The sequence below is a fragment of the Syngnathoides biaculeatus genome, chromosome 12 (genome assembly GCF_019802595.1).
Source record: "Syngnathoides biaculeatus isolate LvHL_M chromosome 12, ASM1980259v1, whole genome shotgun sequence".
Taxonomy (NCBI): domain Eukaryota; kingdom Metazoa; phylum Chordata; class Actinopteri; order Syngnathiformes; family Syngnathidae; genus Syngnathoides; species Syngnathoides biaculeatus.
This window is the reverse complement of record NC_084651.1, coordinates 25498324-25513622: the sequence shown is the minus strand read 5'-3', so window position 1 is coordinate 25513622 and position 15299 is coordinate 25498324. Positions and strand designations below refer to the sequence as shown.

General features: G+C 40.2%; 1 protein-coding gene across 2 annotated transcripts in view; it reads left to right on the top strand.

The window, feature by feature from the left end:
- Window positions 1-15299, top strand: part of ttc27 (tetratricopeptide repeat domain 27) — a 78959-nt gene that overhangs the window by 13977 nt on the left and 49683 nt on the right. The window contains exons 2-5 of one of the 2 annotated variants that reach the window (XM_061837044.1): window positions 1875-2055; window positions 3075-3204; window positions 3974-4114; window positions 9769-9871. In XM_061837044.1, coding sequence (XP_061693028.1) covers window positions 1875-2055; window positions 3075-3204; window positions 3974-4114; window positions 9769-9871 — 555 coding nt within the window. Of the gene's footprint in view, window positions 1-1871; window positions 2056-3074; window positions 3205-3973; window positions 4115-9768; window positions 9872-15299 lie in introns of both variants that reach the window. The other variant, XM_061837043.1, reaches the window with a different exon arrangement.

The window sequence follows — 15299 nt, the reverse complement described above, 5'->3', positions numbered from 1 at the left end:
AGTATGAGAAATATATTTTATGGACTATCACGCGATTCATCACTTTAAACTACTCCCTTTGCACAATTGTCAATGCACTAATCTATAATGGGAACCGCGAACGGGTAAAGGCACTCTGTACACAATGTGGGACGTTAACACACTTACTGGTATCTCTTACCTATTCGAAATGAAGATTTTACATCTTGCAGGACTCTTATAATGAAAAGTTCCTATAAACGCAAATGTCTTGTTCTTGTTACTTTGTTGTTCTTTGTTCTAAATGTCGTACCAGGGCAGCACCGACTGCTGGAGATAAATTCTTTGTGTTTTTACACACTTGGCCAATAAAGCTGATTCTGATTCTGGCAAATATAAAGATGACAAGAAAATTAGCTAATGATGATAACCAAAATAATATTTGATGAAAAAAAACTAACTTTTTTATTCTTGAGGTAATGTACCTGCAGTGGTACCAGACAAAATTAAATTCAAGTAACATTGGGTAGCTAATTTTTTTATGACTCTATAGTGTATATCATACATACTGTACGTAGATATGCAATTTCATACACATACCAACATACAGTTGAAGCCAGATTTTTACAGACACTGTGGAAAAACACTTTTTTTTTGTCTCACTGTCTGTCCAATCAGCCTAAACCTCTCCTATTTCTGGTCAGTCAGGATGACCAAAATTATTTAATTTTCTTAAATGCCAAAATAATGACAGATAATTTCTTGGAGAATTTTACATTATTATCTTGAAATTCAAAAGTTTACATACTGTACACAAAAAGTTCTGTCTTTCAAGAACATGGGGAAGCCTCGATGATGAGGTCATGGCTTTGGAAGCTCCTGTTAGGTTGACTGACAACATATGAGTTTATTGACGGCACACCTGTGAATGTATTTAAGGTCACACTTTCACCACTCTACTTCCTTGTTTGAAATCCTGGGAAAATCGGAAGAAATCGTCTGGGAAATCTAACACTTGTGGCGCACCACCAGTATGGCTCATCCCTGTGTGCAATTTCCAGATGTTTGAAGGTGCTAAATTCATCAGTTCCAAAAATTAATACGCAACTATATAAACATTATGTGACTGTCCAACCATCACATAACTCAGGAAGGGGATCAACTCTGTGTCCCAGAGATGAACATGTCTTTGTCCAAAATGTGCGAATCTACCCCAGAACAAAAGCTAAAGACCTTGTGAAGATGCTGGATGAAGCTGGTAAGAAAGTGTCATTATTATCCATAGTGCATCTGCACCGACATGGGCTGAAAGTCCGTTCCATTATTCCAAAAGAAACATTAAAAAGCCAGATTGCAGTTTGCAAAAAAAAACACCAAGACCTTAACTTCTGGAGACATGTCACGTGATCTGATGAAACTAAAGTGGAGATTTTTGGCTATAATAACCAACATTAGGAGGAAAAGGGGAAGCTTTTTTGGGGCCTCCACTCCCTGAGAAGGGTTGCGTCAGGAAGGGCATCCGGCGTAAAAATTGTGCCAAACATATATGTGCGTTCATCTGAGATGACACGCTGTGGCGACCCCGAAAGAGACAAGCTGAAAGAAACCAACAACACCAATCGCACTGTAAAGCATGGAGGTGGCAGCGTCATGCCATCGGGGTGTTTTGCAGGAACTGGATGGAGCCACTGATAAAATAGATGGCAACATTAAGAAAGAGGAATACATGGAGCTATTAAGGCAACATCACAAGACATCATCACAATTGTGCACGCGCGCGACTTGGTGGGAACATAGACTGACGTCTTTTTTTTTTTTTGGGGGGGGGGTATGCTATCACGCGATTGACCAAAACTGTTCCGTGTCATGCAAGTGCAAAATATGACTTTCAACAATCTTAATTTTTCTTCTAGAAGTTGGCTCATTGTTGGAGGCCTTGATGAATGGGAAATTTGAGGCAGTTCTGAGGAGCCCCCAGGTGTTGGCTCTGCTTATTGGAGATAGTACCTGTGATGAGGGTGAAAATATTGAGGCCTACCTAGAGAGACGGATCTCGTTGTACCTGACTGGTGGCACAAAGGGTGATCAGACCAACAGGTAATTTAACAAACATATGATCATCAATTTTATTCTTTACATGCTTCATAAAAATCTGCAGTCAGATAGACCCATAGCTTTTATGGATAAAGAAAAGCAATAAAATGTTATCTGTGTACTTTACAACTGTTTGCATTTGTCCTTTTGAAACGTCGCAAAAGTTTTATTCCTTCCTAAATCCTAAGAGTAATCTCCCCCTTTTGTACGCTATTTAAATATTCTTGAACAAAATTGTCTGTTTAAAATTAAAAATCCACAGTGAGCTCTTAAGACTCACAAAACGATTTCTACATTAAAAATTAAAAATAAATAACCATGTACATCAAGGTTAAGAAACCATCTCTGAACAGCGAGAGGGTTCTTGGGCATCTCCCACTTCTTTCAGCACTTCCAAATTGTTTCAATAATTTAGCTTCTGACAAATAACAAACAAAACAGCCACTTTTGACAGTTAAAAAATATGAGCTTTTCTGAGTCTTGTTATATATAAACCGTTGTGACTTGTCAGGATCACTATTATTTATTTAATTTAAAAAAATTTCCTGTGTATACTGTATGTTGGTTGTGATTGATGAATGAAATGCTCCTTAATGACCTGATTTTGTTGGGTGTAAAGGTGGAAGTATTTGAGCATAATTTGCAGCTGTTCTCAACAGTTTGTTCAATCCTGTTAAATGTCTCTCTTCCTTTGGTCATGAATTATTAATTCTTAGGACATTTTAACATCGCTCTTCCTCATGCTAGCTCAAAAATGACTCATAAATAAAATGAATGTGACACACATTGCTCCTCCTCATCGCTTGTAATGGTTGGTTGTTTCGTCTCCTCAATCACACTTATCATTGTTAAAAGGAAGCAAGTAGAAAGGCAGCAAGCATCTCTCTTGTTCCCAAGTTTTAAAGCACACTAATTGTCCATGAAGTAAAATGGCAGCTCAAAAGGGTCTTTTTGAAACTGCTTATCTTCCCCTAAAACCCTGAAGTCACCTTCACTCCACAAAGACTGTCTTGTCATTGCAGTTTCAGAGAACTGGTAGTGTTGGTCCTGGCTGTCTCTTGCCTCCACATGTTTGTTCAAAGCAACTGGACTGGTCCTTCACTCGACATCCATCTCGCTGACCTGCTACCCTCAGCTTTTTTCTCCTCACAGGTATAAAAATATCCCCTTTCTACAGGTATATCTTTTCCCTTCAACTATTAGGTGGCCTAAAAAAGTATTTAATTCTTCCGTTGTTCTTGGTACCTTTACTGAGCATTGCAGAAACAGTCTCAATACTAATATAATTTACAGGTCCTGTATTTTGGCTATTTAGACCTCTATAGAGTGACTCAAACATGGACTTTGTATAAAAGTGTAAATTTAATGTAAGGAAACACCTTGGTTTGTTTGAACCTGTTTTATATACGCTTTGTTCGTACTTGGCTAAGGCACTCCCCCAAACCTCTTTCCTCTCAATGGTTGTCTCAGACCCACTTGATATTTACATTAATAAATGATACACTGTACATATACAATATTTACCTACTGTCAAAAAACAATTATCAGAAAAACAATTTTAGGAAGTTTGGCTTCAGGCAGTCATGTAATCATCTGTAGTCATCCTTGGTAAAATAGCACACACACATCAGCTATTCTGTTTTCCAGGTTCGGTCATGTGATGTTCCACATAAAGTGAATTAATTTAATTAATAATATTTATGTGAAAGTTTTCTCATGGTCATATTTACCGCAAAGGCTTGTTAGTTGTCTTGAGGTAAATGAAAATGAATGGGCCTGGGCTCGACATATTGGAGGAATTTAATGAGATTGGTAAGTGTTAAATTTTTCCATTGATACCATGGCATCATTTCCAGACAGTAGACCATCTTGTTGTCTGTATTTATGGCATAATTTAATGTACATGTAATTTCTTTTACAGCCTCAGTCCATAGTCGAAGCTATCCCCTCATACCTTCTTCTGGATGGTGAGTCTGTGTACAGCTTGGTGGCAAACCCATTCCTGCTCCTTCTGGTGAGGGTTATTCTCACCAAATGCTCTTCAAAGATGGAAAGCCTTCAGGTAAACAATCATGACTGTAAAAAGTCCTGATTGGTCAGTGTGTGACAGTTTATTTTGCCAAGTTTTTAGTGCATTATTAATCAAATGTAAGCCTCATTGCCTTACATTATCACCACACTGGAGTACAGATTGTCAAGACGGGAAGATCCGACAGGGTTCGCACGCGGCCCTAAAAGTCCCTAAAAACCCCAAAATTTTCGAAGGTGCATTTAGGGGCTCCTAAAAGTCCTTAAAATCCGCGAAAACTGGTCAAGCCCCTAAAAAGGCCTTAAATTAAAAAAAAAAATCAAAGGGAGGACCTCTACCGCCAAAATTCTCCCTAAAAAAATAAATTAATCTTTTTAAAAATATAAAAAATAGCGATCCGTCTGGCGTCCAAATCAGCCGGAAGTTGTCAACGGAAGTCACCGTGTTGACAACTAGTCGCCATCTTGTCGATATTCCATTGTTTGTTTCCGTGAGTAGGCATTTCACTTCGTCTTCGTTACGACGTAGCGTAGTTCTTTCATCGATCCAACTTGTATCACGGGAAAGTGCATTTTTCAAGAAGCTTGGGTTGAAGGTAAGGAGTTTGGGAGCTGGGTTCGTCGAGATCCAAAAGATCGGCACATGTTTTACTGCCATCTGTGCAAGCAGAGTTACCAGCTTGAAAAGATGGCCGTCAAAGCGCTGGGGTCGCACCGGAAAAATAGGAGACACGCTGATTTGGCGACGACTCTCTCATCTTCCGTTGGTATGAATCTGTTTCTAAAATATCAAGATAGTGAAGCATCAACTTCAGGCAGTAGTACTAGCAGTGCATGCGCACTAGGGATCGTAAAAAACCGCTTACTTTCATAACCGGTTTTAACCGAACAGCTGTAGCAAAATCGGTTTTAAAACCGGTACCATTGTGGTGTTTACATAATTCACCCGCGAGACCTCGAGTTGGGGTAAAGATTGAATTTCTTGCTTGTTGTTAAATATTCAGTCTTAAGTTTGACACATTGATTTCAATTTGACCCTGAAAATTCTGAAAACAACCTTAAAAACATAAATATTTTGTAAATTTAATCAATCATTGGAAAGACTAAACAATGAATGATGAAAAAAAATGGCAAATCAAATTAAATCACAAATGGTTCCGCACGGGCTGTTTTTGTTCTTGCTCTTCCGGAGTGACGAGTTCACAGAGTTCCACCCGTTACGCGAGTAGTGTTTTGATGTCTGCCAATAAAACAAGTTTTGTTCCTATGTCCGACACTCCGTCTCAGACTCCTTTTCTCCGGTGCTACACCATCGATCGTTAATTTACTCCGCGGTAATGGGGTAGTTTGTATACAATATTGACAAACAACCTTGTTGAATGTGGCTTTCAACAACGCACTCGTGTAAGTTAAATTTTTATTTTTTTGTAAAAATGTTTTGTTTAATTCTTTCGGACTTTCAGAAAGGGCATGAAAGTAGACCGAGCGTTTCGTCGATGCCATGTTTGATGTTTCTTTGATTTAACGGAATGTTCTTTTGAGTCCAACTTTACTCGAACAGCGAAACTTGAAAAAAGTGGAAATGGTGTTGGAAAAAAATAGCACAATGTGGAGTACTGGAACCGGAATAAATGATTGGAAATTTTAACCGATTTCAAAAGTCCGATTACGGTTTCGGCTTTGAAATACCGAAAACCGGTTATAACCGGTTATTTGTAGCCGGTTGCGATCCCTAATGCGCACCTACAGTTGTCCAGCCATCGACTTCAACCAGCCAGAAGTCAGGCTTTATGAACGTAGTTCAATACACGAAGACAGACTCGTTAAAGGGAGAGATCGTGTGGACTTTAAAAGTGATCTGCAGCCATTACAGTTACAAATCTTGTGAAAATAATTCGAAAGTGTTTGCAGTCATGTTCTCAGACAGTGACATAGCTAAAAACTACCGCTGTGGGGAAAGGAAGACTTCGTACCTGGCTACATTTGGCATCGCTGCCCACTTTTCATCTCTACTGCCTCAAAGCAAAAAAAGCCAGAATAGAGACTGACATATCAACGCTTATTGAGAAGGCTGACAGGCTGTGTGAGGAGGCAAAAGAAAAGAAGAATCTGAGGTTTATCACCGAGGCCAATGCACTCAGAGGCAGATCAAAGAACAAGAGAGCCACTTTGGCACCTCTGCAGCAACAAATAGAGGAGGCACTGGGTAGGCTTAAGGAGCAAGAGTAGGGGTGCTGAAACAGACATCAGTAGAAGACATTTGTGTATATTGTTGCAATTGTAGTTAGAATCTGTTTTTCTGTATACTGTTATGTGAAGACGTTTACAATGCTCATATCAATGAGAACTACCACAAGGGGCGACAGGTGATCACTGTCACAGGTACTGAGATACTGGAACATAACCAAGAACGGTTGATGGCACCATTGGGTGAGTCTTTTTTCTTTACTCTTGATTTCCCATGATGGCCCTAAATTTTCTGTGTCAGCTCCTAAAAAGCCCTTAAATTTTTTTGGTCAGACTGAGTATGAACCCTGTCCGATGTTCATATGTACATGGAAGTAGTTCATTCATGAATATTGCTGTTTTTTGGGAACCATGGTCGGTAGGTAGTCGGGGCTGGCTATCTTAAAATGTAAAACTACAAAATCTGATGACATGTGCACACACTCACGTATGCGAGCTTTCATTTCTTGTCCGTAAAGAGCTGCAGTTGGACCATTTACTGCTTCCTCTTGGCCACAACTCATACCTTTAGTTGCAGAAAAGGAACCTGTGCCTGGTCAGAAGACAAATATCTATGCAAATGGTGACACTGTGAGTATGTGAGAATGTTCTTGGCAAGTGTTTGTCAGGATATTCATTAGGTTAGCTAGACAAAGGGATTAATTTTACACTGGCAATGATGCAGGACCTCCTGACACATGACAATGCATTTTGCATGCTTATCTTGCACTCTTTTTTTTTTTTTTTTTTTTTTTTTTTTTTGTGCGAGTGGTGGAGAGTTGACTTTACAATTGTTACTAAAAGTATTTTTTTCCCCTAGCATTCAGCTAATGGAAAGCTTTTATTTACCTTTCCATTTAGGTTGGTTTTGTTATGCTCACTTTTTTTCATTTTTTCTTAAAACACTGGCAATGATGCAGGACCTCCCTGGCACATGACGAAGCTTTTTACATTGCTTATCTTACACTCTCTTTTAACGAGCAGTGGAAAAGGGACTTTATAATTACTAAAAATTTACGTGTGGATGGGCAACTCTGAGGCTGACGGCCGTAATGGTGTCTCATCTGGCCACTTCCTTGGAAACTGAACTCATTGTGGGAAACGGCAAGACACAGCCCAAATAACAAACAACATATTACACTTGAGGGAAGATGTATTTTTTTTTCCTAGTTGTGGCACTAGTTTCATGGGCATTTGCATGCTATACTGGTAGAACTAGATGAAGTTATTTATAAATGAGGACGTGGTAGTTGGGGAGGCAAGGAGCCCCTGCAATGTGCTTCATTAATTGTGAGGATGACGGCCGCCTGTAACGCTGCTCCAGTGGCTTCTCTCACTGATGTTCATCCTGCAATGGACTCGGTTTGCCACTGACTTAATGGTGCATGGTGCTAGATGAAAAACCATTCGCTCACATACAACAAAACGTGATACAACTGGGAAGATGTATATGTTGGATATTGTGAGCATTGTTTCTTGGCCAATGACACACGAAACAGGTAGAATGGGTTTATAAACAAAGGAGTTGCAATTCCCCCAACAGACCACTGCTTGGATATAAGGGTATGTGCTGCATCAATTTTTGATCCCTGTTATTTCATGAGGATATTTTTCGGCCTCGGCCATAAAATCTGGAAAACTTAGCCAGTCTTTTAAGCCATATCTCAAGTGTTCAGTACTAAATAGTTTTCAGGCGTTGCACAGGTTTTCACCTGCACCTCAAACAATGAATGTACAGTGGAACCTCAACAAAACAGACCCCGATATAATGTACATTGAATAAAACAGCTCGTCAGGACTAAACAGTGTGGCTAAAAATGATTTTCATTTGTCTCTTAAAATGCCCTTGACAAAATCTGTTAGTTCCAGTATTTGTCGCTTTTGTTTACTGAAACTGTGGCACAATAAGGACAGCGAATGGGACTGATGTATTTCCAGGCCACAGATATACAATATGACTACACGTGCCTCCCGTACCTGTGTGCTGGCCATGTTCAGTGTGTTACGTGGATTTTGTGATCATGTCATGATGGAACTATCTAACGTGCTGTGAGAAAGTATTGCCCTTTTCTCAAACTATTAGTATCCAAAGCTTCCCCACTTTACTGTTGAAGATCATCAAAAAATGTAGTGTTCATACAAGACAAATGTTGTCATATATATTATATTCTGTTTTTAAATGATTTATTTTTGTGTGGGAAAAGTAATTGCTCCCTGCACCTAATAACTTGTTCAGCCATCCTCAGTCACAACTGAAATCTAGCGTTTTCTATGGCAATGAGTCTTTCCCATCTCTGTGGAGATATTTTGCCCCACGCTTCCTTGCAGAATTGTTAGTCAGTAAAAATTGTTATCCTGATTCAAAACCCGAATGCCATCAACTTGCTGTTACAAACTTCTGGCTGAACTTTCTCAAAAAGGGGACAATACTTTTTCACAGCACTGTGTTGTCTCTTGTGCTTTAGAATGCAGCAGCGAGAGAGAGAGTAGCATGGTGACAGTGTTAACTCTGAGGAATTTAAAACTGGTCTCTGGAACATGCTGTTTTTGGTACAATGTTTTTTTTCTCAAGTTGTGAGCCTTTAGCAACAACTTTGGTATTAGGAAGCAGGTTAATTCCTCGCAGCTCTTGAAACCATCTCCTCTGATGAATACAGTACGGTGCCACCATGACCAAGCCAACTAGCGTGATAAAATAATGGAACTTTCAAACATTTTCAGGCTTTTTAAATTAATTAATATTGGGTTCCAGTTCATAAAACCTACGAAATTAGGAATTCAAAAAATTAGAATACTAGAATAGAAATCACCACTTCTCAATTGTTGCATCCAAACATCCAAAATTAATAAAAAATATGGTAGTTTCAAAACGATATGTTATTCTTCAAAATCAATTATGTAACTTTTTTAAATGGAATTAGGGAAATAAAATTTCATTTATTTTTTTTTTTTTTAATTTGTGTTTATTTTTTTTTTTTTTAAAGGTCTATATATATCTCTTTCATTTTGGAAGCGGGTACCAACAGTAATCTTCAGGAAAACATTGGCTACTGCTGACCAATGATTAAAAAAGAATTGCTGCTATTACTCAGTGATGAAAGTGATTTTCCCGGAATTCCGGATTTTTAAATTTTCATGAATCAATCATCAATGCTGTTTAAAAAAAATATATATATATATATGAATTAATGAAAAAAATGTGTTACAGACTTCTGCAAGGAATTTTTATATGTTTTAAGGAAACAAAAAACTCACATGAAGTTATTGGCTTGGAATTTTCTGTGAATGTGAGCATCAAATTACACATGTATAAAATAAAATAGCTTTTATTCATCCTCCAATGGGCAAACAAATAAAGAAGGAAAAAAATGAACAAACATTCCATTGTCACAAAAAATACTATATACAAAAATAGATCATGTATTCTGCATTCTGAATATTTTTTTCTTAAAATGTTTGCAGCTCCTCCCCTGGTGGACTCTACGGTACGCCAACCTCCACCAGCAAATTCTGGAGGCGTGTTCTCAGCAGCTTCTCAACCTTTCCCTCATGAGCATGGAAAAAGGTCTGCATTTCATAATGTGGATTAAATCAGGTGGATGTCATGAACAATGGAATGAGAGCTAGGTGTTCAAAATTCAGTGGTTAAATTGATTGCAGGATAATTGAATCAATGCAGCGTACTGGACACACAAAACTTTGTTCAATCTGCGTCTTTGGACGCCAAGCTGAGTGTTCTGGCTTGGTGCTGGAAATCCGGCAAATATTTTGGGGACAAGACGGCACTCTGGAGTGTGACTAATTTGCTTATATATGTGCCCTAATTTCTGAATTATTCTTTTCTATTCGGCTTGTCGCCACACTAAGACCATCTTCTACATCCTCCTCTCTAACACCAGCTGCACAACGTCATCAACCTTCTTTTTGGTCTTCCTCTAACTCTCTTTCCTGGCAGCCCCATACTCCCCACCCTTTTACCAATATTCTCGCTGTCTCTCCTCTGGACGGGTCCAAACCATCAGAGTCTTTCTCGAACTTTTTCTCCAAAATATCTAACTGGGGCTCTCCCTCTGATAAGATCATTTTTAATTGAATCCAACCTGGTTACTCAGAGAACAAAGCTGAACTTAATTTCTGCCAGTTTTGCTTCCCGTTCTCTCTTGAGTGCCACTGTCCCTAATCTGTACATCATGGGTGGCTACCATGTTATAAACGTTGCCCTTCATCTTGACAGAGACTCTGCTGACATATACTTGGCACCTTCCTCCATTGGTTCCAACTTGTTTCCATACAGTTTCTTCATTTCCTTACCACACTCACCATTGCTCTGGAGTGTTGACCCCAAGTATTGAAAGCCCTTCACCCTTGCTATCTCTTCTCCCTGTATCTTCCACCCCTTTGATTGATGCACATATAGTGTCTTACTTCGGCTAGTCTTCATTCCTGTCTTTTCCAGTGCATGCTGTCAACATTCTATTTGTTCCTGTGTTACGTATGAATTTAGACTGTCCCCTTTGTTCAAACCAGCAAAATGCGACAAGGCAGTTGTCTTGCGTTTTTGACAATTTAATTTCACACACATAAACACAACACAAACACGATAGACTAGCTAACACAAAATAGGCGTTCAAGAATAGAGTAGTTGAGCCACAATAGCGAATAGTCACCAATGGTGAACGAGTGTTTCCAAACAAGCAAATGTTCGTCCCAGCGGGTATTCCAAGTTAGCAAAAGTTCCAGCCAGTCCAAAAATGAAATGTAGCAGGCGTCCGTGTAGTTAGTGTTCCAAGCAGCGTAGTTTCCCAGAGCAGCGGTGAAGTTTTTAGAAGAAGCCTTTTCCGTCTTTCTCATCCTTATATATTAATCCTTGAAATACTTCAGACTTCCGTGTCCCATAGGACACAAAGAGTTCGCATCACACGGACCAAGGAGTATTAGCGGAAACTGCTTCCCATCATAAGGACTTAAAAGTATGAAAGGAAACGGTGTCACAAAGATCTGAATTATAACAACTTAAAAGCATAAAAGGAAAATAAAAAGAACAAATAATAAAAATGCACACACAACACCTGCACCTGCTCTATGCTTTCACTGGAGATCATCTGCGCACATCTTGGTCTATGGGGATTCCAGTCTAACCTCATCTGTCAGCCTATCCATCATCGCTGCAAACAAGAAAGGGCTCAGGGCTGATCCCTGATGCAGTCCCACCTCCACATTAAATTTCTCCGTCACACCAACAGCAAACCTCACCAGTGTTCTGTTGCCCTCATTCATGTCCTGTAATTTTCTAACATACTTCTGTCACTCCAGACCATTTTTCATCCTCTTGTATGGCGAATACCCCCATGATTAATCGTTGGTCCATCCACAACACTTGGCTCCTCTCCTCTTTGTACTCAACGTTTCCTCATTCATGAATTTCTTGTTGTATTCTTTCCCAGCACACAACCAGTCAACACGTTTCCATCTCTATCCACCCTAACTTTCTGCACATCCAGTCTTCTAGAATCTACCTCTTGTCCACGGAAAGTCTGTCTCAGCTCTTCTTGAAAAGCCACACAACACTCTTCCTTACTCAGCTTCCACCACATGGTTCTCTGTTCTACTTTTGTCGTTTTAAACGTCCTCCCTACCACCAGAGTAATATTACAAACCACCATCATATGTTGTCGAGAATGAAGTCCTTTTGGGGCTCAAGTCAGTGCAATCTGTAGGCCGGTCCCAAGCCCGGATAAATGCAGAGGGTTGCATCAGGAAGGGCATCTGCCTTAAAACGTTGCTAAATATGAGCATTCATCTAAAGAATCCCATACCAGATTGGTCGTGGCCCGCAATGCCCGCCTCCGGGATTGTTAACCTACAGGGCGTCGGTGGAAATTCAGCTACTGTGGGTCGAAGACAAAGAAGAGGAGGAAACCGGATCCGTCGTCAGAAGAAAAAGAGGAATGCACAGATCCTACGACTGAGTGTAGGGACTTTGAATGTTGGGACTATGACAGGAAAAACTCAGGAGCTGGTTGACTTGATTTAGGAGAAAGGTTGATATATTGTGCATCCAAGAGAGCAGGTGGAAAGGTAGTCAGGTTAGAAGTTTGGGGACAGGGTTTAAATTATTTTACCATGGAGTAGATGGGAAGAGAAATGGAGTATGGGTTATTTTATAGGAAAAGCTGGCTAAGAATGTCTTGGAGGCGAAAAGAGTATCAAATCGAGTGATAAGGCTGAAACTTGAAATTGAGGGTGTTTGTGATTGGTGGGTATGACCCACAGGTAGGATGTGACCGAGACTTGAAAGAGAAATTCTCCAAGGTACAAGATGAAGTAGTTCTGAGCATCCCACACAGAGAGACTTGTGATTGGTGCAGATATTAATAGACATGTTGGTAAATGAAACAGGGGGGGTGAATAAGTGATGGGTAAGTATGGCATCCAGGAAAGGAACATTGAAGGACAGATAGTGGTAGACTTTGCAAAAAGGATGGAAATGGCATTAGTGAACTTCTTTTTCCAGAAGAGGCAGGAACGTAGGGTGAAATACAAGAGCGGAGGTAGAAGCACGCAGGTGGATTACATTTTGTGCAGGCGATGTCATCTGAAGGATGTTACTGACTGTAAGGTAGGAGAGCGTACCTCGACAGCATAGGATGGTGGTGTGTAGGATGACTCTGGTGATGGGGAGGTAGATTAAGAAGAGAAAGGTAGAGCAGAGAACCCTGTGATGGAAGCTGAGAAAGGAAGAATGTTGTGCGGCCATTCGTAAAGAGGTGAGACAGGCTCTCGATGGACAGGAGGAGCTCCCGGAAGACTGGACTTCTACAGCCAAGGTAATGAGAAAGGCAGGCAGGAGAGTACTTGCTGTGTTTTCTGGTAGGAAAGGGGAGAAGGAGACTTGGTGGTGGAACTCAAAAATACAGGTCAAGTCATAAAAGGAAAGAAGTTAGCGAAGATGTGGGACACAGAGAGGACTGAGGATATGTGAATGGAATACACTGAGATGTGACGTAGGGTAAAGTTAAAGGTGGCGAAAGCTGAAGAAGTGCCATATGATGACATGTACACCAGGTTGGATATGAAAGAAGGAGAAAAGGATCTCTACTTGTTGGCCAGACAGAGAGCTAGAGATGGGAAGAATGTGCAGCAGGTAAGGGTAATTAAGGATAGAGATAGTAGTGTGTTTAATAGATTGAAAGAATACTTTGAAAAGTTGATGAATGAAGAAAATGAGAGAGAAGGAAGTTTCCAAAAACAAAATTGTTCTTAAAAGTGTTCTGATGGGAATGTAAATTCTGTAATCTCCTTTAATGAGCCATGTAACTTCAATGCATGACACTGACCTGACCACAGTATGCACGTCTGATGTTGCTCACAGTGGTCAAAAGGGGCGCACAGGAGTTTAGTGTGTTTGTTCAGACACAAAAAATTAGAGGGAACTTTACATATGATGACGTACACCAGGTTGGAATATTCTGAATATTTGAATGTAGAAAATAAGAGAGAGGGAAGAGTAGAAGTGGCAAGCGTGAATGACCAGGAAGTGGCAATGATTAGTAAGGAGAAAGTTAGGCACTGAACAGAATGAAAAATGGAAAAGCATTTGTTCATGATGACATACTTGTGGAGGTATGGAAGCAGTTTTGAGAGGTGGCTTTGGACTTTTTGACCAACTTATACTAGCGGGCGAGAAGATCCCTGAAGAATGGAGGAAAATTGTGCTCGTTCCCATTTTTAAGAATGACGATTTAAAGAGATTTGGGAACAATAGAGTAATAAACATGATGAGCCACACAATGAAGTTATAGGGAAGAGTAGTGGATGCAAGACTCAGGACAGAAGTATCTGCAAGCAACAGTATGGTTGTATGCCGAGAAAGAGTACCCCGGATGCATTATTTCCCTTGAGGATAAGAGTAGAAAAGTACAGAGAAGGTCAGAAGGAGCTACATTGTGTCTTTGTGGATCTACAGAAAACCTATGACAGAGTATGAAGAGAGAAACTCTGGTATTGCATGCGTAAGTCTGGTGTGGCGGAACAGTATGGACATGTATGAGGTCAGCAGAACAGTGGTGAAGTCTGGTATAGGTGTGACAGAAGATTTTAAGGTGGAGGTGGGACTGCATCAGGGATAAGCCCTGAGCCCCTTCCTTTTTGCTGTGGTAATGGATCGGTTGACAGGTGAGGTTAGACTGGAATCCCCTTGCACCATGATGTTCCCAGATGACATGATCTGCTGGAAGCAAGTGGAGGAATAATTAAAAGATGGAGGCATGCACTGGAAAGGAGAGGAATGAAGATTAGCTGAAGTCAAACAGAATATACAGATTTTTTTTTCTTTTTTTTGTGCCCAGATGTGAAAATTATACAGTGAAGAAAATAAGTATTTGAACACGCTCCTATATTGCAAGTTCTCCCACTTGGAAATCATGGAGGTGTCTGAAATTTTCATCGTAGGTGCATGTCCACCGTTGGAGATTATCTAAAATGAAAAATCCAGAAATCACAATGTATGATTTTATGATTTCTGTGATAGAGCTGCAAATAAGTATTTGAACACCTGTCCATCAGCTAGAATTCTGACCCTCAAAGACCTGTTAGTCCGCCTTTAAAAGTCCACCTCCACTCCATGTATTATCCTGAACCAGATGCACCGGTGTGAGGTCGTTCGATGCATGAAGACACCTTTCCACCCCATACAATCTGTAAGACTCACTCAAGACTCAAGACGAATGATGAGTTCCATCCCAAGAACATCAGCCCTACTGTGAAGCAAGGGGGTGGTAGCCTCATGCTTTGGGGGTGTTTTTCTGCACATGGGACTGGACGACTGCACTGTATTAAGGAGAGGATGACCGCGGCCATGTATTGTGAGATTTTGGAGAACAACCTCTTTGCCTCAGTCAGAGCATTGAAGATGGGTCGTGGCTGGGTCTTTCAACATGACAAAGACCCGAATCACACAGTCAGGAAAACCTAGTAAAAACTATTTTTAATAT